This window comes from Onychomys torridus, chromosome X, assembly GCF_903995425.1.
Source record: "Onychomys torridus chromosome X, mOncTor1.1, whole genome shotgun sequence".
In the NCBI taxonomy this organism is placed as follows: domain Eukaryota; kingdom Metazoa; phylum Chordata; class Mammalia; order Rodentia; family Cricetidae; genus Onychomys; species Onychomys torridus.
The window spans coordinates 130,673,580-130,700,699 of NC_050466.1; the positions used below are offsets into that span (position 1 = coordinate 130,673,580).

Consider the following 27,120-nt stretch of genomic DNA (forward strand, 5'->3'; position numbering starts at 1 on the left):
CAGTAGGCTTTCTGCTCGCTTAATACTGTGGTTCCGATGCAAACTTCCTTTCCCCCAGGTTAGCAGTATTCCACTGGCTAGATTTCAGTGTATAGTCCCTGCAGCTCTTCCTGAGCTTCCCCAAAAGTGTGCCTCAAGAATGTGTCTTGGACAGCCTAGCCACCTACGCAGCATGGCCTTTTTGAAATGGCATCTCACTGCTGCTGCGCTGGGTTCTGAGTGCCAGCCACCCCAGCACTGAGAACAGAGGTTTTCCAGCATCTCTTCCCATCATTCCTGCTGCTGTACAGGATCTGCCCTGTTTTTCTGTTGCTCTAAAATGTCTGCTATGGAGTGGGCAAGATGGCTCAGTGGGTAGAGGTACTTGCACCAAGCCTGACAACCTGAGTTTAATCCCTGGGACCCACGTGGTGGAAGAAGTAAACTGACTCCCACAAGTTGACCTCTGACCTCCACACGTGAATTGTGACACAAGCGTGGGCTTGTGCCCACACGCATGCACACACATACACACACACACACACACACACACACACAAATCAATAAATGTAATAAAAATAAGTTAAAATGTCTGGTCCTGAAACAACTCTGCAGATTATCTAAGTTTTTCTGGGGCCTGCCTAGCTACTGTTGGGGATTCCTCTGACTGAGAACAGGCAGCCTCTTAAACCTAGCCACTCCCTCTGGACACACTCTGGCCTTTCCTGCTTTGTAAAGTTTCCTATATTGTTATTTACCTAGGAGCGTTTGGGTGTCGGCCACTATTGTATGGTTCTTTTCTCTTTCATTTCTGGGAGACTCTAGTACGCCCTGCCAGGATGTCATCAACCTTTGGAATTTTTCTTAGTGATCCATCTTTCATTCATTCATTTATTCGTTTGTTTGTTTGTTATTTGTTTGTTTTCCAGAGCCAAGGACCAAACCCAGGGCTAGGCAAGCGCTCTACCACTGTGCTAAATCCCCAACCCAGTGATCCATCTTTGACTTTGTTTTGTAGCTGGAGGGAGGGACAGCTGCAGGTGCTGGGAACCAAACTCTTAGACTTGGGGTGTAGGCCTTTAACAGCTGAGCCATTCCACCAGCCCCCCGTCTTTGACTTTGGTGTCCTTCACTTGTCTTTTCTAGGTCCGAGCCCATCAGTTGGTCCTTCCTCCTTGTGATGTTGTGATCAAGGCTGTTTCTGAGTATGTCAGTTCCATCAAAGACCCCTCAAACCTGGATGTGGTTGGGAAGGATGTTTTCAAACAGTCTCAGGTGAGTTGGATTTTCCCTTCCCAAGAATCACCGGCTTTCTTTATTTTTAATTTAAAAAATTGATTTTGGGTGCACACATGTTTGCAGCTGTGTGCATGCCAGGCCATGTGTGTGGAAGTCAGAGGACAGCCTGTGGGAGTTGGTTCTCTCCTTCCACCTTGTGGACTGTGGGAATCAAACTCGTTGTCTGTCATTACTTGCTGAGCCATCTCGCCCGCCTTCACCACCTTTTTTACATTCGCTTGCTATGCTCCCAAGTTCTCTGCTCTTTTTGCTGGTCCCCAAACTCCTTGCTACTTGATTTCCCCTGCGTACTGATGGAAATTCTAAAATTTCCTTTAAAAATGTTCTGAAGTCTGTGCCTTGCTTCCTGACCTTGACCTTGATATCCTCCCTATGCTAATTCCCTGCGAGATTCCACCCTCCTGAATGCTTAAGGGAAGTTCCTTGTCTGTGTATCCTGCTTATTGGGCGTTAGCAGCTTAGATGCAAGATTGTAAAACATTGGAAGCAAACTTCTGCCCTCCGGGGTTCTCCCATTGTGCTGTAAGCCTGTATTTAAGACCTCCTTCCTCCTTCAATAAATGGCATTCAGCATTAGGCACTCAAAAATGAATGAATGAATGAATGAATGAATAAATAAATAAATAAATGAATAAATAAAATAATGAATGAACAAATAAAAAAAAGCAAAGCTGAAATTTTTTTAAAAAAAGACAACAAAAGCTTAAAAAATGTTCTAAAGTCTGAATAGAAAAGGGTCCTTTTTTTCTACTGATGATTAATGTACTACAAACATATTCTGAAAAATTAGAAAAGAAACCTAAAATTTCATTCCCCAGAAACAACTCATTACAGTTAATGCTCTTATGTGTCTTCTTTCAGTGTTACATGCTAGGGATCAAACCCAGGGCTTGACACATGCTAAAAAAAACACTCTACAACTCAGCTACACCCTCAGCTAATTTTGATGTATGCATATTTTTTATTTTTTTGTTTATTTATTGTGTGTGTAAGCCACAGTGCACATGTGGCCAGAGGACAACCATGGTACGTTGGTCCTCTCCTTCCACCATGTGGGTTCTGGGGATTAAACTCAGGTCACCAGGCTTGGTGGCAAGTACCTTTACCCACTGAGCCATCTCATTAATGTATATTTTAACATAAAGGATGTCTTACTGGAGGATGAAATATAACAAATAAAAAAAAGACTATTTAAAATGAGTCTCCATAAAATAAGAAAGTAATCGTTACTATTGTGAGAAAAGGCCCAACTAGGATTTTATGTTATGAAGTAAAAATTACAAAAATAAGTTGGAGCCAGGCGGTGGTGGCGCACGCCTTTAATCCCAGCACTCGGGAGGCAGAGGCAGGTGGATCTTTGTGAGTTCGAGGCCAGCCTGGGCTACCAAGTGAGTTCCAGGAAAGGCTCCAAAGTTACACAGAGAAACCCTGTCTCAAAAAAAAAAAAAAAAAAAGGTGGTTTTATTTTTAGCAATATGATTTATATGTGCAACTCTGAGATTTTTTGATTTACTATTTTTTAAATTAACATACAATCAGTTTGATATTTTATATGTACAGTTCTATGAAATCTTAAGTTATTAATTTATGTGATTATCATTACACTCAGAATACAGAAAAGTCGTAATACCCCATCCCCCTGATTCGTATGCTGTCCTTTTGTAATACCACTGAAACCCATTCTCAACCCCTGGGTAGTCTCTGTCGCTGTAGTTATGGTTTCTAGATAACGTTATATGGATGGAATCATAAGATATATAATAGCTTGAGAATGTCTCTTGTCATTCAACGTAATGTTTTTAAGATTCTTTCAAGTTGGACTAGAGAAATGGCTCAGTGGTTAAGAGCATGTTCTGTTTGTGCAGAGGACTGGAGCTCACAACTGCTTATTGGTAGCCCCAGGGACTCCACCATTCTCTTCTGGCCTTCAGGGCCACCTCCATGTATGTGGCGTACACACACTGTCATTCCCCCATACACACACACAGAAACTTTTTAAAGAAAAACAAGAATTTTCAAGTTGTTTGATAGTGTGTGTGTGTGTGCGTGCGTGCGTGCGTGCGTGCGTGCGTGCGTGCGTGTGTGTGAGAGAGAGAGAGAGAGAGAGAGAGAGAGAGAGAGAGAGAGTAATTCATGGGTGTATGAACAGCTCATTCATCTACACATGCCTTAAAGAATATTTAGATTGGATATAAATTTGAGTGGTTATAAATGGAGCTGATGTAAACACTTGCATACAAGTTTTTGTATCAATATAGTGTTTCATTTTCATAGTATAAATATCTTGAATTGAGATTTCTAGAACATCTGTTAAGTGTATGTTTAAATTTATGTTAATACCAAGTCACTTTTCACAGTAGCTGTCTCTTTCCTTACCAGTGCTTGGTCGATATTTTAATTTACATGTTCTGCCTTTTTTGTGTATATGTATGTATGTGTGGGGAGTGGGTGCATGCTATGATGCTCATAGGGTTCTCAGAAGATAACCTGAAAGAGTCTCTTCTTTCCTTTACCATGTGGAATCCAACACATACAGGCATGGTGACAAGCATTGGCTTGCTAGTCCTGATTTATTTGTAAGTGGATAGTAGCTTGTCCTGCTAGGCAAGTACTCTACTACTCAGCTATACCCACATTTGCTAATCATAGTTTTAATTTGTATTTATAAATGGCTCATAGTGCCAGGCAGTGGTAGTGCACGCCTTTAATCCCAGCACTGGGGAGGCAGAGCTAGACCAATGTCTGTGAGTTCCAGGCCAGCCTGGTCTACAGAGTGAGATCTAGGACAGGTACCAAAACTACACAGAGAAACACTGTCTCGAAAAACCAAACCAAACAAACAAATAAATGGCTCATAGTGAACTTTTGTTTATGTTTAAAGACAAGGACTCACTATGTAGTGCTGGCTGTCCCAAAACTGGCTATGTAGACCATGCTGTCCTTAAACTTGGACTGATCTCCCTGTATCTGCCTCCTGAGTGACAAGATTTCAGGCCTGTGCCACCATAGACAATGAACTATTTTTTTGCACTTACTGTCCATTTCTGCTAGCATTTCTATGTAGGTTCTAAGGATCAAACTAGGGTCCTCATGCTTATAAGGCAAGGACCTTACTGATTGAGCTATCTCTTCAACCTCTCTTTTTAAAAAGCCAAATAATTGTATATTTTATATTTATATCTCTAGGTAACGTGTGTAAACTATGAGGGTATTTGTCTTTGGTTTTTGTATGTGGTTATCCAGATATCTGAAAATAGTTTGTTGAAAGGACTATTTTTGAATTGCCTTTATGTTTTTATTTTTTAAAAAATCAGTTGACTATATGTGCATGAGTGTATTTCTGTACTCTGCAGGGGGTGATGTGTATATATATTGTTTTAGCAAAAGTGCACCATCTTTATTACTATAGTGCAATATTAAGTCTGGAAGCTGGGCAGTGAGTCTTCCAGTTTCAGTCTTATTCTGTCTTTGTAAGCTCTTGCCTTTCCATAGAAATTTTGGAATAGTATTGTTTGTATCTACAAAAAAAAAAAAAAAAAAAAAAAAAAAGAAGAAGAAGAAATCTTGCTTGGATTTCTGTTGGAAATGTATAGAAGAAATTCGTTTGGTTTGTTGTTTGTTGTTTTTTAAGTACTACTGATTAAACCTAGGATCACATGTACCAGCTGCCCATCATGGGGTTATAGCCCCAGCCATTTTTTTTTTAACTTTTTCTTTTTTGATAAGGTCTCACTATATTGCCTTGAATTAATTTTCTACCTCAGTCAGGTCTTGAACTTGTGATCTTCCTGTCTCTGTCTTCCAAGTTGCTAGGATTACAGGTCTGAGGTCTGTACAGTTGAGCTCAGTTGTGAATATTTGAATTCAATAGCATGGTAAATCCATTTTATTTATGCCTTCCTTGACATTTTTTTGAGATAGGATTTCTCCTGTAGCCATGGCTGTCCTTGAACTCACTCTGTAGACCAGGATGGCCTAGCTCTGCCCCCTGAGTGCTGGGATTAAAGGTGTGGGCCACCACTGCCTGGCTTTTCTTTGATTTTTTAAAATCTGTTGAATGTTTTATAGTTTTTTAACATATAAACCCTGCATTTTTGAAATTTATTTTTATCTTCATACTTTTAATTTGTTTCTTATGATGCTAGATATTGACCTCAGGGCCTTGTACATGTTAGACAAATAGTCTATCACAGAGCTATGTTCTCAGGCTCTGGACATGGTTTTTAGTATTTATACTAAATATTACATATTTCATTTATTGTAAAAACACTATTTTGTTTATTATTATTTATAATTATTCATAGAAATATGATTGAGTATTGTGTGCTGAGTCTTGACTTGGAACTTTCTATGCTCACTTATTAGTTCTAGGACTTTGTGGTAGACTTCCTGGAATTTTTGGCTTAGGTGGTCATGTTTCTGAATAGAGATGGTTTTCTTTCTTTGTTTTCCAATTTGTGTGCCTCCCTCCCAAACCTGAGTTATTGTATTGTTTAGAATTTCCAAACCTTGCTCAATAGGATTGCTGAGACTAGAATGCCTTTTCTTTTTCTTTTTCTTTTTTCTTTTTTTGGTTTTTCGAGACAGGGTTTCTCTATGTAGCTTTGCGCCTTTCCTGGAACTCACTTGGTAGCCCAGGCTGGCCTTAAACTCACAGAGATCCGCCTGGCTCTGCCTCTCAAGTGCTGGGATTAAAGGTGTGTGCCACCACCACCTGGCTAGAATGCCTTTTCTTATTCCTGCTCTTTAGAGAAATTATTGTCATTATATCTGATATGAGCTGTAGGTTTTGGAGACAGACATTTTCAGGACGTGCACATGTTCTAGTCTTAGTTTGCTGGGATGATTCATTGTTATCATTATACTGAGTGCACAGTATATATTTTATGTGTATGTGCATGCTTATATTTGTTATAGTGCACTGGGATGTTTATGTACATACATGTGGAGGCCAGAGGTCAATGCCAAATGTGTTTCTCAGTCACTCTCTTTTATTTTTTAATATTTATTTATTCTTAATTATATATGTGTGTGAATATGCACATGTATGTACACGCTGAATCCCCTGGAACTGGAGACCTAGGCAGTTGTGGGTGCCAGGGCCTAAACTTGGGTCTTCTGGGTATGTGCCAATTTTGTTTTAATTATGTGTCTGTGTGCATGTGTGTGCACAAACACACAAGTGCAGGTGCCCTTGGAAACAAGAGACATTGGATCTCCTGGGTATGGAAATTACAGGCAATTGTAAGATGCCTAATGTGGGTGCTGGGAACTGAACTCAGGTCCTCTGGAAGAACAGTTCTTGCTGTTAACCCCTAGCCCTTTCCTCTAGCCTATGGCAGTACATAATGTTAACCACTGAGCCATTTCTCCAGCCCCTCCATCTTATTTTGTGAAACGGGTCCCTCACTGAACCTAGAGCTCACCCATTTGGGTAGGCTGGCTGGCCAGTGAGCTCCAGGAATCTGTTTCTGCTTCCTCAGCACTGAAATTACAAATGTATGCCTCTATACCCACCTCTATGTGTGTGCTAAACATCAGAACTTATGCTTGGATGGCAGACACCAAGTCTTTTCTTTACCAAGTCATCTCTCCAGTCAATCATACAAATGTATTTTACACATCTATGACAGAATCGTGTTTCTTTTCCCTTTTTTTTGGGGGGGGGGTTTCAAGACAGAGTTTCTCTGTGTTATAACTCTGGCTGTCCTGGAACTCACTCTGTAGACCAGGCTGGCCTTGAACTCACAGAGATCCGCCTGCCTCTGCCTCCCAAGTACTGAGATTAAAGGTGTGTGCCCCCGCCGCCTGGCTCTCTTTTCCTTCTTTAGTCATCAGTATTTAGGATTGATATATTTTATCAAACCACTGTGGAGTGCTGTTTGAATTGTTGGTATTTCATGGAGTATTTTTTACATCTTATTTCATGGAGGATAATTGTAGGTTTTTTTTGTGCTGTATTGAATTTTTTTTCAAGATAATGAAGGCTCAGAAATGAGCTGGCAAGTCTGGTAGTTAATCTTCATTGTTAGTTTGACTGGATTTTTGGTTTTTGTTTGTTTGATTTTTTTTTTTGAGACATTGTCTTTGATTGTCTTAGAACTTGCTATGTAGACCAGGCTGGCCTTGAACTCACAGAACTCTGTCTGCCTCTGCATCCTGAATGTTGGGATTAAAGGTGTGCACCATCATACCTGGGTCTTGACTGGATTTTTAACATTTACTTATTTGTTTGTATGTGTGGGTGTGTGGGCGTGGCGTGGCGTGGCGTGGCATGCATGTGGAAGTCAGTGGACAACTCCAGGAGTTGGCTCTTTCTTCACACCATGTAGATTCAAACTCAGGGCGTCAGGTTTGGGAGCAAGTACCTTGACCTCAGCCACCTCACTGGCCCCAACTTGACTAGATTTAGATTCACCCAAGAAACATGTTTCTGGATAGTTCTGTAAGGGCATTTCTAGTAAAGTTTAACTGAGGGATGAGGACTCACCCCGAATAAGAGCGCAGCGTTCCTATGGACTGGGTCTTAGAATGAATGAAAAGGAAGAGGTAAACTGAGCATTGGCCTTAGTCTCTCTCTGCTCCCCGAATGCAGATGCAATGGGACAAGCCCTGCTGCCACACCATCCTGCCGTGATGTCCCATGGCATCATGAACTGCATTCTCAGATGGGAGACAGAAGTCCTCCCTTACTTCTGGTCCAGTTGCTCTGTCGGTATTTGTGCAGCATTGAGAGAAGGAACTAACAGAGCACGGGTTTCTTCTTCTGTCCTCAAGAAGATTGTGTATACGGCCACTGAGGTGCTCCAGCAAGTGAAGGCAGTTGCTGCAATCCCAGAACTTGAGTTTGTTCCCCAACACCCACATTGAAGAAAAGAACCCATTCCTGAAGGCTGGCCTCTGACCTCCACCTGTGTAAGGTGTCAAAGACACATTTACACAATTAACGTAGGTTTGTTTGTTTGTTTGTTTGTTTTAAAAAAAAGATTGTAAAGTTCGTTCTTTAGTTGTTTCATAGAATTGCCGGAAGTGCGTTTGGTGTGGATTTCTTTGAATTTGTCATGTTTAGATTTTGCTTAGCTTTTTGAATCTCTTTGTCTTTTACTAAATTTGGAAAGGTTTTTTTTTTTTATTGTTTCTTCAAATAGATTTTCTGTTCTGTACTCTTGTTCTTTACTTCCTTGACCTCAAAGGCACCAAGTGTGTGTGTGTGTGTGTGTGTGTGTGTGTGTGTCTGCCATATGGATGCCAGAGGTCAACCTTGGGTGTCATTCCTTGAGAGTTATGTCCACCTTGTTTTTTTTTTGAGCTGAGGATGGAACCCAGGGCCTTGTGCTTGGTAGGCAAGCGCTCTACCACTGAGCTAAATCCCCAACCCGTTTGTTTTTTGTTTGTTTGTTTGTTTGTTTGTTTGTTTGTTTTGAGACAAAGTATCTTACTGGGATGTGGGGCTTGCCAATTAGGCTAGGAAGGCTGAGCAGCAATGAGCCCCAAGAATTCTTGTTTTTCTTCATCCACAGTGCTGGAATGACAAACATGTCTTGCTCCCCACCCTGGGTACTAGGAATCAAACTCTGATCCATTTGCATGCCCAGCAAGCATTTGCCAACTGCTTTACCTCCACAGCCTACCTCCTTCCTCACATCCCCCTGCAAAAAACCCCACCATTTTAGACGTTTCGGTATTATTCCGTGGATTCCTCGGGCAGTTTCTTTTCTTTCTTTTCAAATTATAATTTGTTTTCCTCAGGGCTGTGTTTGGTGCTAGTCTTCCCTGCTCTCAGCATCCCTCGGTTGCGGTTGCCTGCAGTTCTTTGTCTAAGGCTGAGACTTCCTGAGCTTTCCCCTTCCATGTTAGCTTAGCATGTCTGTTGGTAGAGTCCGTGCTCAGACCATATTTGTTTAGGTAACAATGTTGGTGAGACTTCACGGGTGTAACCTCCCTGTCATTTCTGGGAAATACAGTCTCACAGGAAACTCCCCGATCCTCTGGCTCTTACCATTTCCACCCTCTCTTTCCCAGTGTTCCTTAAGCCGCAGGTGAAGGAGTTATGTTGTATATGTATCCCCTGGGACTGGGCTCCACATGTCCATGTTTTGATTGGTTGTGCTCTCCATCTGTTGCAAAGAGAACTTTCCTTGATGAAGGTGAGGACTCCATTCATCTGTGGGTATAAGGACAAATGTTTAGAATGTAGGTAGGAATTATGCTGGTTTAGTGAAGTGGTGTTTATAGGTTCTCCTCCCAGATCCATGGCTTCACTAGCCCTGGGTAGTTGGCTGGGTTTCCAGTCGCAGACATGGTTTCCCTCTTGTTACACAGCCCTCAGTTACTATCAAGAATTACTCTTAAAGTGTGTGTGCCACCATTGTCCCCTTAGAGTTACTGTGCCATGCTGAGCATTGTTATGGTTCAGTGTTGTCATAGCTGGGTAGGATTGTCACTTGCTTCCCTCCCTGGCTGCTTGCATGGCACCCTCTGGTACAATTAAAGCCAGTCCTCAAGGGAGGAGGCTTTCGGGTCACATCCAGCTTGGGTCCTCTGGGCCCTGTGTCTGAGATGCATGGTTTCTTTAGGAACAGGGGCTTACCTTTCACCTCTGATGGGCAATCAAGAGCAATGGCAACAGCTACTAATGTTCTGGGAGTCTCCTGGACAACCCTGACCAGCAACTCTAGTGAGGGCTTCTCATGCCTGGTACTGGGGTTTTATAAGGTAGTCTATGGCTCTTGAGGGGAGCATTGTCAGCCCAGATCAGGAATTTTTTTTTAAATTTATTTTTTTATGTATATATTGTACTGTCTGCAGGCCAGAAGAGGGCACCAGATCTCATTACAGATGGTTGTGAGCCACCATGTGGGTGCTGGGAATTGAACTCAGGACCTCTGGAAGAATAGCCAGTGCTCTTAACTGCTGAGCCAGCTCTCCAGCCCTGGAATTTTATTTAAACAGTACATGTATTATATATACATATATACAGACTTACATGTATTTCAGATACTGTAGATAGATAGTAAATAGTATGATTCCTTATGACTTTCTCAGACATTGTTAGTGTTATTTTACCCTCCTCCCTCCTGTTTGCCTTTCTGGGCAGGGTTACCTCACTCAATATGATCTGTTCTAGTTCCACCCATTTATATACAAAGTTCATGATTTCATTTTTCTTTATAGCTGAAAATATAGTGTTCCCATAGTGCTCCATATTTTCTTTACCTATTTAAGTTGTTTCCACTTTGTAGCTAATTGTGAATAGATCATCACTAAATGTGGCTGAGCCAAGAATCCATGGAATGGAATGTCACATCCTTTGGCCATATGCCAAGGAGTGGTATATGTTCATATGGTAGATATATTTTTTAGTTTTTTGAATTCTTTACATATTCTAGTTATTAATCCCCTTCTTTTTTTTTTTTGGAGCTGAGGCTCGAACCCAGGTCCTTTCGCTTGCAAGTGCTCTACCACTGAGCTAAATCCCCAACTCTCTTTCCCCTTCTTCAGGCTTCCTCCTCACTTGACTGATTGCTTCTTTAGCTGTACAGAAGCCGTTTGGGTTTATGAAGTCCTATGTGTCAACAGTTGGCATTAATTCTTGAACAAATGATACCTTATTTAGTGAGTCATTTCTTACACACCTATTTCATGTAGAGTACTAGTCGTGTTTTCTTCTAGCAGTTTCAGGTTTCATGTTTAGGTCTTTGATTCAGTGGATTTAGTTTCCTATAAGGCGATAGATATGGGCCAGATTTCACTTTTCTGCATGTGGACATCCAGTTTCCCAGAACCATTTGAGGAAGGTACTTCCTTTTCTCCAGTGTATATTTTTGCTGTACTTATGTGTGCTCACATTTGGGTCTTGGATTTTGTTCCGATGGCCTTTATATCTGTTTTTGTACCAGTACCATATTGTTTTTACTACTATGGCTCTGTAATATATCTTTTTTTTTTTTTGAGCTGAGGATCAAACCCAGGGCCTTGCGCTTGCTAGGCAAGTGCTCTACCACTGAGCTAAATCCCCAACCCCTCTGTAATATATCTTAAGATCTAGAATGTTAAGTCTACTAGTATTGTTCTTTTAGCTCAGGATTGTTTTGACTGGGATGTTTTTGTGGTTCCATATGAATTTTAGGTTAGTTTTTTTCCTATTTCTGTAAAGAATGAGATGTAGATTTTTTTTAAAGCATTTGTTAATCTTTTTTTTAAGATTTATTTATTTATTTATTATGTACACAGAATAGGGTGCCAGATCTCATTACAGATGGTTGTGAGCCACCATGTGGGTGCTGGGAATTGAACTCAGGACCTTTGGAAGAGCAGTTGGCGTTCTTAACCACTGAGCCATCTCTCCACCCCAAGATGGAGATTTTGATTAGGATTGCATTGAACCTATCTAGGGCTTTTGCTATAATGGTCATTTTCCATAATATTCTATCAACCCATGAGGATGGGATGTCTTTCTATTTTCTCGTAGTGTCTTTATCTCTTCCTTCAGATGTTTAAAGTTTTCATTGTAGGCCTCCTTCACCTCCTTGGTTAGGTTCATTCCTAGATAATGGTGAGGCTATTGTGAATGGGAGTGTGTCCATGATCTCTTATTATATATTTTTTGTTGGTATATAGAAAGACTTTTGATTTTTGCAAGCTGATTTTTATCCTGCCATGTTGCTGAAATTGTTTATTGTTTCTAGACATTTTCTGGTAGAATTTTTGGAAACTCTTATGTGTAATATTATGTCTTCTACAAGTAAGGACAGTTGGCTTCTTTCCTAATTTTAGCCTTTAATTTCCTTCTTTTGCCTTATTGCTCTAGCTAGTACTTTCAGCCCTCTATTGAATAGGAGTGAGGACAGCCCTATCTCCTTCCCGACTTCAGTGGAATTATTTCAAGTTTGTCTCCATGTAGGATGATGTGGACTGTAATTTTGCCTGTAGTTTTTGTTATGTTGAGGTGTGTTTCTTCTATTGCTACTCTCTCTAGGGCATTTATCATGAAGGCACTTTGTCAAAGGCCTTTTCTGCATCTATTGAGATGATCATGTGGTTTTGTCTTTAAGTTAATTTATGTTATTTATTACATTTGTTGACTTGTATATGCTGATCCATCCCTGCATCTCAGGGATAAAGCCAACTTGGTCATAGTGTATAATCCTTTGGTTCTTTGTCTGTGTTTTGTTTGCAAGTATTTCATTGAGCACTTTGGATGAGTGTGTTCATCAGAGATCTTGACCTGTAGTTTCCTTCTTTGTTGTGTCTTTAGCTGGTTTGGGTATTAGAGTGATACTGGCTTCATAGAGGGACGTTAGGGATGCTTGCTTCTTCCTTCCTTCCTTCCTCCTTCCTTCCTTCCTTCTTCTTTCCTTCCTTCCTTCCTTCCTGCCTTCCTTCCTTCCTGCCTTCCTTCCTTCCTTCCTGCCTGCCTTCCTTCCTTCCTCCTTCCTTCCTTCTTCTTTCCTTCCTTCCTTCCTCCCTCCTTCCTTCCTTCCTTCCTCCCTCCTTCCTTCCTTCCTTCCTTCCTCCTTCCTTCCTTCCTTCCTTCCTTCCTCCTTCTTTCCTTCCTTCCTTCCTTCCTCCTCCTTCCTTCCTTCCTTCCTTCCTTCCTTCCTTCCTCCTTCCTTCCTTCCTTCCTTCCTTCCTCCTCCTTCCTTCCTTCCTTCCTTCCTTCCTCCTTCCTTCCTTCCTTCCTCCTTCCTCCTTCCTTCCTTCCTTCCTCCTTCCTCCTTCCTTCCTTCCTTCCTCCTTCCTCCTTCCTTCCTTCCTTCCTCCTTCCTCCTTCCTCCTTCCTTCCTTCCTTCCTTCTTCCTTCCTTCCTTCCTCCCTTCCTTCCTTCCTCCTTCCTTCTTTCCTTCCTCCTTCCTTCCTTCCTTCCTCCTTCCTTCTTTCCTTCCTCCTTCCTTTCTTCCTTCCTTCCTTCCTCCTTCCTTCCTTCCTTCCTTCCTTCCTGCCTCCCTCCCTCCCTCCCTCCCTTCCTTCCTCCCTTTCTCTATTCCTTTTTTAATAGTTTAAGAAGGATTGTCTGTAGGTCTTTGAAAGTCTGGTAGATTTCTACTCTGACTCCATCTATTATTCTAGTTGGAAGGCCTTTCATTACTATTTCAGGTTTCTCATTTTTTATGGCTCTGTTCAGTGGTTTGGCTATTTGATAGTTTGTCTGAATCTAGAAATTTGCCCATCTCATTTAAGTTTTTCAGCTTAACAGAGTACAGGATTTTAAAATATTCCCTTATAATATTATTATAATATTTCCTTGTTCATGACTGATTCTGTTAAGTTGGATCCTCTCTTTCTTTTTTTTTTTGTTAGTTGGGCCAAGAATCTGTCAATATTGTTTATATTCTCAAGGGACCAGATTTTAGAATCATTGATTCTCTATATCATTTTCTTTTTCTCACATAACACAACCTGATTATGCTTTCTCCTCCCTCTACTCCTCTCAGCTCCTCCCCACTTCCCCTCCCACCCAATCCACTCCCTTTCTGTCTCTCGTTAGAAAACAAACTGGTTTCTAATAGATAATAATAATAATAATAATAATAATAATAATAATAATATAAAACAGAAACTAACTCATCAGAATTGTATAAAACAAACAAGAGAAAAGCCCAAGAGAAGGCACAAGAATCAGAGACACACTCATTCACCTACTCTGGAATCTCATAAAAACACTAAACTGGAAACCATAATATATAGACACAGAGGAGCTGGTGCAGACCCGTGCAGGCCCTGTGCATGCTGCCCCAGTCTCTGTGAGTTCATGTGAGCTTTGCTCATGTTGATTCAGAGGGCCTGTGTCCTCCATCCACATTGGCTCTTATACTCTTTCTGCCTCCTCTTCCTTAGGGTTCTACTCTGGTTATTCTTTATTTCTTACCATTGGCTGCATTTTGATTTGCATTGTTCTTGTTGCTCAAAAGTTTTGAGGTCCATCATCAAGTCATTTATTTGTGCTCATTTTGATTAGCTGTAGTTGTTTTGAGATAGGATCTCTCTAGCCGTAGCCCTAGCTGTCCTGAAACCAGTTATGTAGAGCAGGCTGGTTTGAACTCACAGGGATCTGCCTGCCTCTGCCTACTGAGTCCTGGGATTAAAGATATAGAGCACCATACCCTGTTCTTTCTGATGTAGTCATGTGTGTGCTTATACATTTCCCTCATAGAACTGCTTATAGTGTGTCCCAGGTGTTTTATTGTTTTCATTTTGTCCCAGGAAATTTTTCTTTCTCAAGTTCTTCTTTAACCTATTCATCATTCTGTGATGAGTTGTTTAACCTCCATGAGTTTGTGTATTAACCAGAAATTTGTTTGATGTGGACTTCAAGTTTTAATGCATTATGGTCAGATAGAATACACTGAGTTATTTCAGTTTTTCTGAATTTGTAAAGATTTGTTTTGTCTCCCATGGTATGGATTGTTTTAAAGAGACTTCCATGTGCTGCTGAGTAGATTATGTATTCTTTGGTGTTTGGGTGGACTATTCTGTAGATATTTGTTAAGTCCATTTGATGTATGATGTCAATTAATTATTATGTTTCTCTATTTATTTTTTGTCTAGAAAATCTGTCTATTGGAGAAAGTGGGATACTGGAATCATCTACTATGCCTTTAATTCCAGTAGTATATATTTTAGGAAATTGGGTGTACTAGAGTTCGGTGCATATATGTTTTAGATAGTAATGTCTTCTTGGTTAACTGTTCCCTTGATTAGAATGAAGTGTCCCCTCTCTGTCTCTTCTGATTAGTTTTAGTTTGAAGTCTATTTTAACAGATATAGGATAGCCATGCCTACTTGCTTCCTGCTCCTTTTCGATTAGACTCCTTTTGTCCATCCTTTTCCTCTAAGGCAACCTGTGTCTTTTGATTGGAGAACTAAGACTGTTCATATTTAATGTTGTTACTAAGCGTGTGTGTTGATTGAAGTTATGGTGTCAGTTGTAACTCAGTTCATAGAGTCTATGGTCTACACTTTTTGTCAGCTGTGTGCACTGGCAGTTCAGTGATGAACTCAGCTCCTCAGAAACGACTTTGTGGTTCTGTTTTTTTTTTTCCCTGAGCTTCTCCCTTCTCACTTTTCCTGCCATAAAGTCAGGACATTAATTACCCCACCTTTTTGTGATGAGGCCTATGACTGGGGCCAAGTAGTAGGATGGAAGAGAAAATCACTTAAAGCATTGCTTCTCTGATCAAAGAGGAAGGTTTTTGGCACTCCATCTTCATTTCCTGCTATTTCCCCATTGTTTCTACTGCCAAAGGTTTGATTCAGGCTGGCCTTAAAAGGAGAAGGAAAAAAACGACTAAAATGGGATTCCTATACACCCTCTTGGTTTCTGAAAGTCTTTTGTCTTTCCTCAGGCTAGAACTAGACTGGAATGAATAGTTTCTGGTTGCATTGTATCCTTACCATGGAATATCAAAAGAACAAGAAATGCCCACTTCACTGCTGGACCTTTTAGAATTAGCTGTATGGTGAACTGGATATACTCATATATTGATGATGGGAATATCGCCTGAGATACTCGCTTCTTGGTTACGAGTGGGAGCCCATGTCCATTTCTCCCTCTCAGTGCTGAGACCCTACCCTGTTTGGCTTGAACCTGTGCATGCTTCCATAGTCTCTTTGTGTTCATATGTGCATCAGCCCTGTTGTATATTGAAGACACTGTTTCCTTGGAGTTATCCATCACCTCTGCCTCTTAGAATCTTTCCACCCCCTCTTCTGAATATCTTTTTGAGCCCTGGGTCATGGATAGTGATGACGACATCCCATTTAAGACTGAGTGCTCCAAAGTTTCTCACTGTCTGCACATTGTCCAGTTGTGGACCTCTGTTAATACTCATCTACTACAAGAAGCTTTTATGATGATAACTGAGTGCAGCACTGATCTACAAGTATAACAGTATGTCATTAGGGGGCAATTTATTGTCATATTCCTTTAGCAGAATAATGGTAATTATTTTCCCCTAGGCCCATTACATATCTAGTCTCAGGTACTTGGCTACTTTAGCAGTATCAAATATGGGTTCCATCTCACAGAGTGGGCCTTAAGTCTAATTTTTTGGCAAGTGGTTAGTTATTACCACAAGTTTTGTGTTACAATTATAACAGTGTCTCTGGCAAGCACTATTGTAGGCCACACGGTTTATAGCTGGGTGATATTGATGATTACCTTTCTACTCCAGTAGCATGCAGAGTAACTCCCAACACCATAAACACTAATGTAAAGCTTCTAGTTAGGCAGCAGCTTGACTTCTCTGTGATCTCTTACATAAGTAAGTGTTGTATTCAGCAATAGGGCCTTATCATCAAGTTGTGGAGAGCAACCAACAGCCTTGGCAACGGCCTGTGATGTTTGGGAATCTCTTTGGTAAATGACAGGATTTAACTCATTCTTGGCACTAGAGGTTTTATATAATGGCCTAAGATGTCTAGCTAGGGCATCATGTCCCTATTGTTTGGTGACTCCATTAAGATTTTTCTCGCCAGGCGATAGTGGCGCACGCCTGTAATCCCAGCACTTGGGAGGCAGATGCAGGTGGATCTCTGTGAGTTCGAGGCCAGCCTGGTCTACAGAGCTAGTCCAGGACAGGCTCCAAAGCTACAGAGAAACCCTGTCTCGAAAAACCAAAAAAAAAAAAAAAAAAAGATTTTTCTCATATACTTGTATATTTTAGGATGTTTCTACAGTAGTAGGTTTCCAGAAGGCCTTTAGTGTTAGTTGTTGCTCCTTTATCCTGTCTAGATCCCCTCTGTCTCCTTGGAACAATACATTCTATCTCCCCTTCTCGGGATATCCTCCCCTCCTACTGATCCCTTCCTGTGGACCTAACCTCGGCAGTTATCCAGACTGTAGCACATATATTGAAAGCTTAGAAGCTAATATCAACGTATAAAATAAAACATAATGGAAATACAGCCTGAAATACCTGCTTCTTGGTCAGGGGGAGGAGGCCATGTCTGGGTTGCCTCACTCAAAATGTTTTTTTTTCTGACTCCATGTATTTACCTGCAAATTTTGTAATTTCACTTTTCTTAACAGGTGGTTGGTATTCTATTGTGTAAATGTACCACACTTTCTTTATCAGTTTCTCTGTTTATGGACATCTAGGCTGTTTCCAATTCCTGACTACTATGAATAGAGCAGCAATGAACATGTCTGAACAAGTGTCTCTGTAGTAGAATGCAGAGTTTTGGGTACATGCCCAAGAGTGGTATAGCTGGATCTTGATGTAGATTTATTCCCAGCTTCCCGAGGAACTGCCATACTGATTTATATTGTGTACAAGTTTGCACTCCCACCAGTAATGGATGTACATTCTTACCAGCACGAGCCGTTTTATTGGTTTTAGTCATTCTGACAGATGTGAGATGAAATCTCAAAATAGTTTTTTTATTTTTATTTCAATGATGGGTAAGGATGTTGAACATTTCTTTGTTTCTTACCATTTTATCATATTCCATTTTTGATGATGCCTCAAGTTAGCCATTTTTATAGATATACATTTGATTTTCCAGTTTGAGAAAATTATGAATAAAACTGTTATCAACAGTTTTGTGTCTTTTGGTAGGTAGACACACTCATTTCTCTTGGGTAGGGTTGCAATACCATATGGTAAATGTGTTTGACTTTGTAAGGTACTGCTAAACTATATTCCAAACTGTCAATGCACAATCCCACTACCAACATGATAGAGTTTCAGTGATTCCGTATCCTTACCGTTGTTTAAGATTAACTGGCTTTAATTTTAGCCTTACTGGTGGATATGTAACTGTGTCACATTATGGCTTTGTTTGTTTAAGTGACTTTGGTTTTAATGTCCATGCTTTTTGAACTAAGAATTTCATTTTATGGTATTTTTCTTTTTCTTTCTTTTTTTTTTCTGTTGGTTTTTTCCCCCCGAGAGCTGAGAACCGAACCCAGGGCCTTGTGCTTGCTAGGCAGGCACTCTACCACTGAGCTAAATCCCCAATTCTATGGTATTTTTCTAAGGGTATAATCAACAGTCCAGCCAAGAATTAAATGGACAGTGTATCTGTTTGTTGTATAACTTATAATAGCCAAATTTGAAAAATAACCTAAATGTCAGATATTATGTGATTATTTGAGTATGATATATTCACAATAAATATTGATATGGACAAATAAATAAATACGGAACCATTCATATATATATATATATATATATATATATATATATATATATATAAAATAAACATCAGGGTAAAAAGTTACACATACAGTACCAGCTGTAGAAATATACATGTACTAAAACAGATTGGATATACTTAGTGGGACATGGTATTACATACCTAGAATATCCCAATCTAGAGGCTGAGGAAGGAGGGTCATGAATTTGAGGCCAGCTCAAATTTACATAGTAAATTACAAGGTAGGATGGGCTACAGAATGAGATTCTGTGCCAAAAATACAAACCAAGAGAAGGAGAGGCGACATGATTCTTTGTAATGAGTATGCTTTGGATTTTTGATCAAGGTGGTAGCTTAGAAGCTGCATTAGAGCAAGCCAGTCAAGGAGAGAGCCAAAGTAAGAAAAAAAATCGACTTTATCTCAAAGAGAGAACTAGAGAAGAGCTCCAGAAGTCCATAAAGGAAGTGCAAGGATACCAAAATCCAGAGATAACAAAGCAGAGAAAAGAAGTCCTGCAATGGCAAAGAAAAATGTCTTATCCTGCCAAGCATGCTGTGCATGCTTGCTTTGAATCCCAGCACAGAACCAGGGACAGAGCCCAGCAGATGCCCTGGAAGATGCAGAGAAATCAATGCTGTGCAGGAGACAGAATATAGCACAAGCCTTGGCACTGAAGCTGGGCAGATACAGAGGAGAGCATTGTAGGGAACAGAGCCTGCAGAAGGTGAATGTATGAGAGCTGGGCAGGGAAGACCCCAAGACTAAGAGGAGCTGCTCCTTTCCTGGTGCCCAACTTTGCAAGGCATTCTGCCTCCAAAGTTGGTCCCAGCAACCATCAGAGGAAGAGGTAAGAGATCCACTAGACCTCAGGAAGAAGGAAGACAGAGTGTGAAAACGCTGAGCATCCTGAGTTTTCAGCTTCTGCCACCTTGGACACAGTAGGAGGAGCTGCATTGTTCACAGGAAGTTGACCACCTGACAGCTCGAAGATAAACACAGAGGACAGACACTCTCCAAACCAGGAAGATACTTTGACTAAGAATTTAATACCTCGGGGCAGTGGTGGCTCAGGCCTTTAGTCCCAGCACTCGGGAGGCCAGCCTGGGCTACAGAGCGAGTTCCAGGACAGGCACCAAAAGCTACACAGAGAAACCCTGTCTCGGAAAAAAAAAAAAAAAAGAATTTAATACCTACTATGTTAGCTTATTGCTTCTGTTGATATACTTTAAATTTTTTAACCTTTTTTCTGTTTTCTATATATACATGTATGTATTTTTGAAAATTCTTTACCTTTTTACTCTCTTTTAGACCCTTCACATGTACACTTTGATAAGTCATAACTTGATTATTTCTCTACTCTTTTTCAGACCTCTAACCCATATACTTTTCTTCTCATTCCTACTCTATCTACCTCATTAACGTCCCACTGTACTATTTAAATATGTTGCCTGTGCCATAACTTTGACCCTAGTACTTCTGCCTCCAAACCTTCCTGGGGAAATAAGTCAGGAGCACAGTATGTTTTCCTGCAGCTAACTGAGTCTATCAAACTATCCTGATTTGACTGCAGTGGATTTTCATAAGCCCATGTGGGTTGTCCAGCCCACCAGGAAGGTTGATCTAAACTAAAAGAGGGACTAAGAAGATGGCATCAAGTAAAGAAAGCACTTACTGCACAAGCGTGAGAATCATAGTTCGGATCTGTAGCAGCCACATACAAAGCTGGGAATAGCTGCATGTGCTTGTAACCCAGTATTGGGTGGGGGAGGAACAGAGACAGGCAAATCCTGGGAGCTACCAGGCTACCCAATCTAACCCAAACTGCCATGTTTTGGTTCAATGAAAGACAATGTCTGGCAGAAAATGATAAAGATGTCAGCTACCCTTCTGTGGATTTCACTGCACACTCACATGCATGCAGCACACACACAGAGAAATAAAAAGGGTGGAAGGAAAAAAGAACAAAGAATGCACACACTCCAACAGATATTAAATAGTATTGTATTGTAAAATACAATAAAGAAACATGAGCCAACAGTCCACTACAACACCTCCACAAGGATCCTCAAAAACATGGAAAAAAGAAGATGAGCTAGCTGAAATGCCAGAAAACAATTTCACGGTCTTACATTTTGAAAGGATCAACAACCAATTCGAAGAGTTGAATACAAATATGGAACTTAATTCAAGACACAGACGACAAAATTACAAAGCCTGATTCAAGAACCAAATTGGATGAAAGAATCCGTAACTTAGAGGGAAAATTTAAATCATGGAGAACAGATTCACCAAGGAAACCAAGATGCTAAAGAACAATCAAACAGCAATTTTAGAAATGGAAAGAAACAGTCATTTATATTTAAAATACAGAAGAAGGCTGCAAGGAAGTTCCAACCCCCATTGAGGCTTCTGTAATGGTCACGCCCACAAGGCAGGGCTGAGGAAGAAGCGGAAGACCCAGGATCGAGAGGAGAGGCTTCTCTTGGTTCTGGGATGCTGGACGCTGGAGGTAGACCGGGCAGAGTTCTCCAGTGCACCATACCTTTGCCAGACCCTACAACCTATCCCTTCATTTGTAAGTTACCCCACAAAATAAACCTCCCTTTTAACTATGTGGAGTGGCCTTATTAATTTCACCAATAGAAGGCATCAGTAGACAAGACCAAGAAGAAAAATAACAATCTCAGGGATGGAGGTCAAGGTCAAGGCAATGATATTTATAGGTGTGTATAAAGAAAAAAAATCAGTGAATATGACCAAAACTTCCAGTAAGACTGGAATATACTCAAGAAACCAAAGAAGAATCTATGCCAGAGAAGAGGAGGCTGAGATAAAATCAAATGGCTTATACAACATATTCTATTAAAATATAGCCAATAATTTCACTAACACACACACAAAGAAATAAACTTCCAAACACAAGAAGTATATGGAACCCCAAATACATACAAATAAAGGAGAACCTCTGCATGGCATAATCAAGGTGTCAAATATACAAAGCTAAGGGACAGTATTAAATGCTATAAAGAAAAAACACAAAGTAATATGTGGAGGCAGAAACATCAAAATAATGTCTGGCTTGTCACCAGCAGTCCTACAGGTCAGGAAAACTAGATATTAATTATCAACCAAAATGATAAGTCAGGAACATTGAACGTAAACAATTGTTAACCAAGAATGCTCTACTCTACAAAATTATCTATTAAAATAGATGGAGAAATGCTTTTTCAAGACAGTCACAGATTAAGGCAATTTATGACTACTAAGCCAGCACCACAGAAAATTCTTAAAGGAATACTGTGCAGACTTGAAGAAGAAAGAGAACTTCACACATGAGAACACAGGAAAGAATATAGATCATGAAAACAATAGATGGACAGAGGAGAACTGAGCTCTCAGTCATGTCCAACACATTAAGCAAGCAAACATCTTGTTCCACCAGGGAGGAAGATCAAAACTTCCAACCAGCCAGAACAAAAAAGAAAGCCAGAGCTAATAGCAAGCAAACTCTTTTTTATTGCAATGGTCTTCACTTATTAGTTAAAAGACAGAGACTATCTGGCAGGATAAAAAAACAAGACTCAACTATCTATTAACTTTAAGAATCTCATATAAAAAGGAAAGACTAAAAGTCAAAGGCTAGACACCAAATTACCAACAAAATAGAAGCTGTAAGTAAATTTATATAGCAGTTCTCATACCTGATAACATAGATATCAAACCAAAACTAATCGGGAGAGCTCAAGAAGACCACTATGTGTTAATAAAAGGAACAATTAATTAAAGGCCATAACTGTTGTAAATATCTATGTATCAAATCATGGGAACCCAAATTTCATAAAATAAACATTAAAGGAATAAACACATACAGATAGGTTCTACTCCAACAGCAGTGGGAGATTTCAATATCCCACTCTCTTACCTTAGATAGCTCTTCCTAATGAAAAATATGCAAAGAAACTTCAGAACTAAATGATACCACAGATCAGTTAGATTTAACAGCTATCTACAGACTCTTCCACCCAACACATATGGACATTCTCCTCACTGGCACATGGGGCCTTCTCCAAAACTTGCCACATTATAAGCTGAAAGGCAATATTTAGCAAATAAAAATCAGAAATAATTTCCTGTATCTTAACAGACAACAGTGGAGTAAAATTAGAAATCAACAGAAAATCTAGCCTCAGAAAATACACAAATACTTGGCTACTAATATACTTTTGTATCATCAAATGAGAGAGGAAATTTTAAATTTCTAGAATCAAATGAAAAAATAGAACATACTAGAATATCTGGAATTCCATCCATTTATCCTAAGAGTAAAATTTACAGCTGCACATGCTCACAATAAAAAATTAGAGAGCTCGCAAAATGGCTGGCTTCATGTGGAAAGACGCTTGCTTCCAAGCCCAGTGAACTTAGTTCAGTCATTGCAAGTCATGTGTTGAAGGAGAGAACTGAGTCCTGCAAGTTGTCCTCTAACCTTCCCATGTGTGTATACATGCTAAATAAAAAAGTACAATATTTTGTTTAAAAAATCAGTGATTTTGAATGAAGAACCCAGTGATGCACCCCGAGCCTCTAAAATAAAAAGAAGCCAAACCCAAATACAGCAGATAGCAAGAAATAATAAAAATGAAGGTAGAAATTAATTAAACACTAAAAAAATACAGGGGCTGGAGAGATGGCTCAGTGGTTAAGAAGTTGTTCTTGTAGAATACCTGGATTCAGTTCCCAGCACCCACATGGCAGCTAACAACACTCTGTAACTCCGTTTCACATGATCGAGCACCTCTTTCTAGCCTCCATTGACACTACACACCTGTGGTACACAGGCATATATACAGGCAGAACACCCATATACATAAAATAAATCAGTTAATCTTTAAAAAAATACATAGGATTATCAGACAAAAAGTTTGTTCTTTGAAAAGATTGACAAGGGCTGGCAAAATGTCTTAGCAGGTAATAGTCCTTGCTGTGGAAGCCCAATGACTTGAGTATGATCCCCAGAACCCACAGTGGAAGGAGAGAACCGACTCCCAAAGGCTGTCCTCCATATGCATGCTTTGTCTTGTTCATGCACATGTGTGTGTGTAAACAAAAATAAAATACATTTTTAAAAAAAGGTATATTTTTTAAAAAGTAAAAAGGAGCTTATACTTAAGAGACTTTGGATATTTAGAGAGGCTTTGGATATTTTGGAGAAGGTTTGAATGTTTAAAGAAACCTTGGATATTTTAAGAGACTTTTAAAGTTAAGTATGCTTTAGATTGTGATATTAATATTAACATGAGATCTTGGGGATGAACAAGAAAGGAAAGGTTATGGTTTAATAATGATGCATTTATGTGTCAAGTTGAAAATGGTTTAATTGTCCAGACTAGTTTTATGTCAACTTGTCACAAGTTGGAGTAATTTTGGAGAGAGAACCTCAGTTAAGATGATGTCTCCACCACATTGGCCTGTGGCAAACTTGTGGTGCTTTTCTTGATTGATGATTGATGTGAAAGGTCCCAGATCACTGTGGGTGGTGCCATTTCTCTGGGCTGATGGTCCTGGGTTCTATAAGAAAGCAGGGTATGTAAGCCATGAGAAACAAGCCAATAAGCGGCATCCTTCCATGGCCTCTGCATCAGCTCCTTCTTCCAGGTTCCTGCTTGAGTTCCTGCCCTGATTTCCCTCAGTGATGGAGTGTGACCTGAGAGTTGTAAGATGAACTAAACCCTCTCCTCCCAAGCTGTTTTTGGTCACAGTGTCTTATCACAGCAATAGAAACCCTAAGACAGATCCCAAACAGATCTGGAGTTAGGCCTGTGGGTGCAGGAGATGGCAGTAGATAGTAAAGGATAGAAGAGGAAAGAGCCAGTCAAAGATGGCTCTTGATAAAAGTGGGTGCCAAGGCCACAGATCTGGAACTAGGCCTTTGGGTGGCTACAGCAGGGGGAGGAAAAATGGGGGTTTGAGGAAAGGGGTGATGGGAAAGGGAGGAAGGGACTTACTTAGACAAAGTGTCTCAGGAACAGAGAGAGTTCATGGCTGTGGTTCAGAATTAGGCTTGTGGTTTGCAGATGAGGGGGAAGGGAGGAAGGGATGGCAAAGGGAAGAAGTGACTGATATATTAGGCAAAAGGGATTTACATATGAAAAGTGTTCAAGGCCACAGGTCTGGAACTAGGCTTGTAGGTTTGGATATGCAGTGGGTTGGGTTGGGGCTTCTGTTTTTTGTTGTTTTTGAGACAGGGTCTCACTGTGTAGTCCTGACTAGCCTGAAACTGACTATGTAGAACAGGCTGGCTTCAAACTCACAGAGATCTGCCTGCCCCTACCTCCCTAGTGCTGGGATTAATGCTTTGTCCTACCTGATCTTATGCTCTCTTGGGTTGTTCTCTTGGGTTTCTAAATATTTTATTTCTGTTATCATTTTGACTTCCAATGTATACATTGTATGAAAAAGACACTCTCATGTTGTTTCTTTTTCTGAAAATCTGATGTTCCAACATCCAGTCTAGGACAGAAGACAAAATAGAACGATTCAAGAAAGCAGTTGAGTACTATTCAGTCACAACCAAACTCTCTTCACTGCCAATGGGTCCTTCCTTTCTAGGTAAGGCTTCCAGCTGCTGTTAAATTGAGTTTATCCCTTAGGGCCAGAGTGGAATCCCCTGTTTCTGCCTGTGTCCTGCCTTTTCACATTTATAGGTGGGGGGATAATGCCATTTCCTTAGCTTGGGCTTTTTCTTATACTAACCTTCATTGTGACCTGGTGTATGTAAAAAAGCCCTGTCTTTGGCAGCAAGCTCAATTTGAATTCTACTTCTGTTGCTTACTAGCTGAGTGATCTCATCATTTCATTTTTGTATGAAACATGGCTCAAAATATCTATAATGTAGGGCTGTTATCAGATTAAATACTTTACATAGGATCCCTTGTAAACAGATGTTTCCTGTCCCAACCATCCAATACCAATTATGGGTTAATTTAAGTGTAAGAGTTAACTAATAACAAGCCTGAGCTATCAGCGGAGCATTTATAAGTAATAATAAGCCTCTGAGTGGTTATTTGGGAACTGATGGATGGGAAAGAAACATCCATTTACAATCCCTGGCATGGGCATACTACTTATCAATTTCACCAGTATTACCACAGACAGATGCTATCTCACCACAGAACCTTCACGTCGCTTACTTTCTTGATGGAAAGGCTAGGATTAATTGCTGCCACTGTAAATTTGGTAGGTATCAAACTGAACTGAGAACTCAATTCAGATGAATTAATATTGAATATACCATCCAAGAAATAGCTTGTGAACACACCTGTACATAATCTTAGGTTTATGGGCCCAGCTTAGAAATCTTAAGGATGTCAAAGACTGTGTAAGGAAATCCCACAGGGAACAAAAAGCCAGATTCTTGGAGCAGCCCATAGTAGCTGGTCAATTAATTATAACTTTTTGTGGTGATAGAGATCTAACCCATGGCTCCGTGCATGCAAGGCAAGTGCCCTACCATTGTCCCACAATCTCAGATCATAAAGTATAACTTTATAACATATTTTTTATGCAGTGATGCTTTAACAGGATGTAATAAACATGGTAAAATGATTAGGATTGGCTGAAACAGCACTTTTCTTGACTTCAGGCTTTCGAAATAATCGGCTTGGAAATCCTCCTATTCCAAGGAATCAAATGGGCCCTATTTCTACTGGAAAGCCAATGGTAAGTGTTGTTTATTACATATTCATTAAGAGGATTAAGATCACTTGCTTACCTTAGACTTAAGCTCATTCCTGATGTTTACAATCTGGATTGAGTCCTTAGGATGATTCAATGTTAATTAGACCATGTAGGCCATATACCTGTATTGTTTTATACCTTAAGACTGGAAGACTATAGAAAGATAGCTTCCAAATTAGTAATCACTAGGATATTATATATGTAGGTTAGATAATGTCACAAAAATATTTCTAAAAAATATAGTTTGGTTCATTTTCCTGGTTCTGGTAAACTCTATTCAGATACCCCTATCAGAATTATTTCTTAATATTTTTGGTAAGTACTTCCTACTTCAACAGTTCCTACTGTTGGTATCATCTACTATCCCACAGCTTCTGAGGAAACCATCCTGTATCCTGGTAAAATGTTAAATATCTTTTCCATCTGTTTTATCCTTTAGTTTTCTCGCCAGGTGCCCCAGAAAATGAAATATCCACCACCATTTCCAATGGGACCCAACTCGTCTCTTCTCTTCTCCCATAATGTGGGGGAATCCCATGCTTTTTCAGAGGATCCCATGCTACAGGACAGTTCCTTTACCAATTGGGCTGTTTCTTATGACTCTTCTACACCCCAGTTTCCTAACTGCCTGACTTCTAAAACTTCACCTCCTTTGGGACCAGATTCTTCCCACTCCTCCTCCTCTGAGGGCGATGAGGCAAATGGAGCTGGTTCTGAGTAAGTAGCTATGCAAACAACCAGAACAAGATTTCTAAGAAGTGTGGAGAAGTGGATGTTCTTGGCTTCCTTTCGTTACTCTTTGCCCCTTGGCCTTCTGCAGGTGGTGATTTTTAGATATCCAGGCCATACAGGAAAGGCAATTGCTTAGGAAATCCTAACATGAATGTGCTACATAACATGCCTGTCATTTTTCAGTTTGTGAGGAACATAGATTGAAGGATAAAAGAATAAAAGAATTTTTATAG

The 27,120-nt window shown here is 40.1% G+C and overlaps 1 protein-coding gene across 4 annotated transcripts in view; it reads left to right on the plus strand.

The window, feature by feature from the left end:
• Window positions 1-27,120, plus strand: part of Fam120c (family with sequence similarity 120C) — a 125,339-nt gene that overhangs the window by 44,664 nt on the left and 53,555 nt on the right. For all 4 annotated transcript variants that reach the window (XM_036174006.1, XM_036174009.1, XM_036174007.1 and 1 more), the window contains exons 4-7: window positions 1,126-1,254; window positions 24,928-25,027; window positions 26,061-26,137; window positions 26,595-26,872. In XM_036174006.1, coding sequence (XP_036029899.1) covers window positions 1,126-1,254; window positions 24,928-25,027; window positions 26,061-26,137; window positions 26,595-26,872 — 584 coding nt within the window. The remainder of the gene's footprint in view (window positions 1-1,125; window positions 1,255-24,927; window positions 25,028-26,060; window positions 26,138-26,594; window positions 26,873-27,120) is intronic.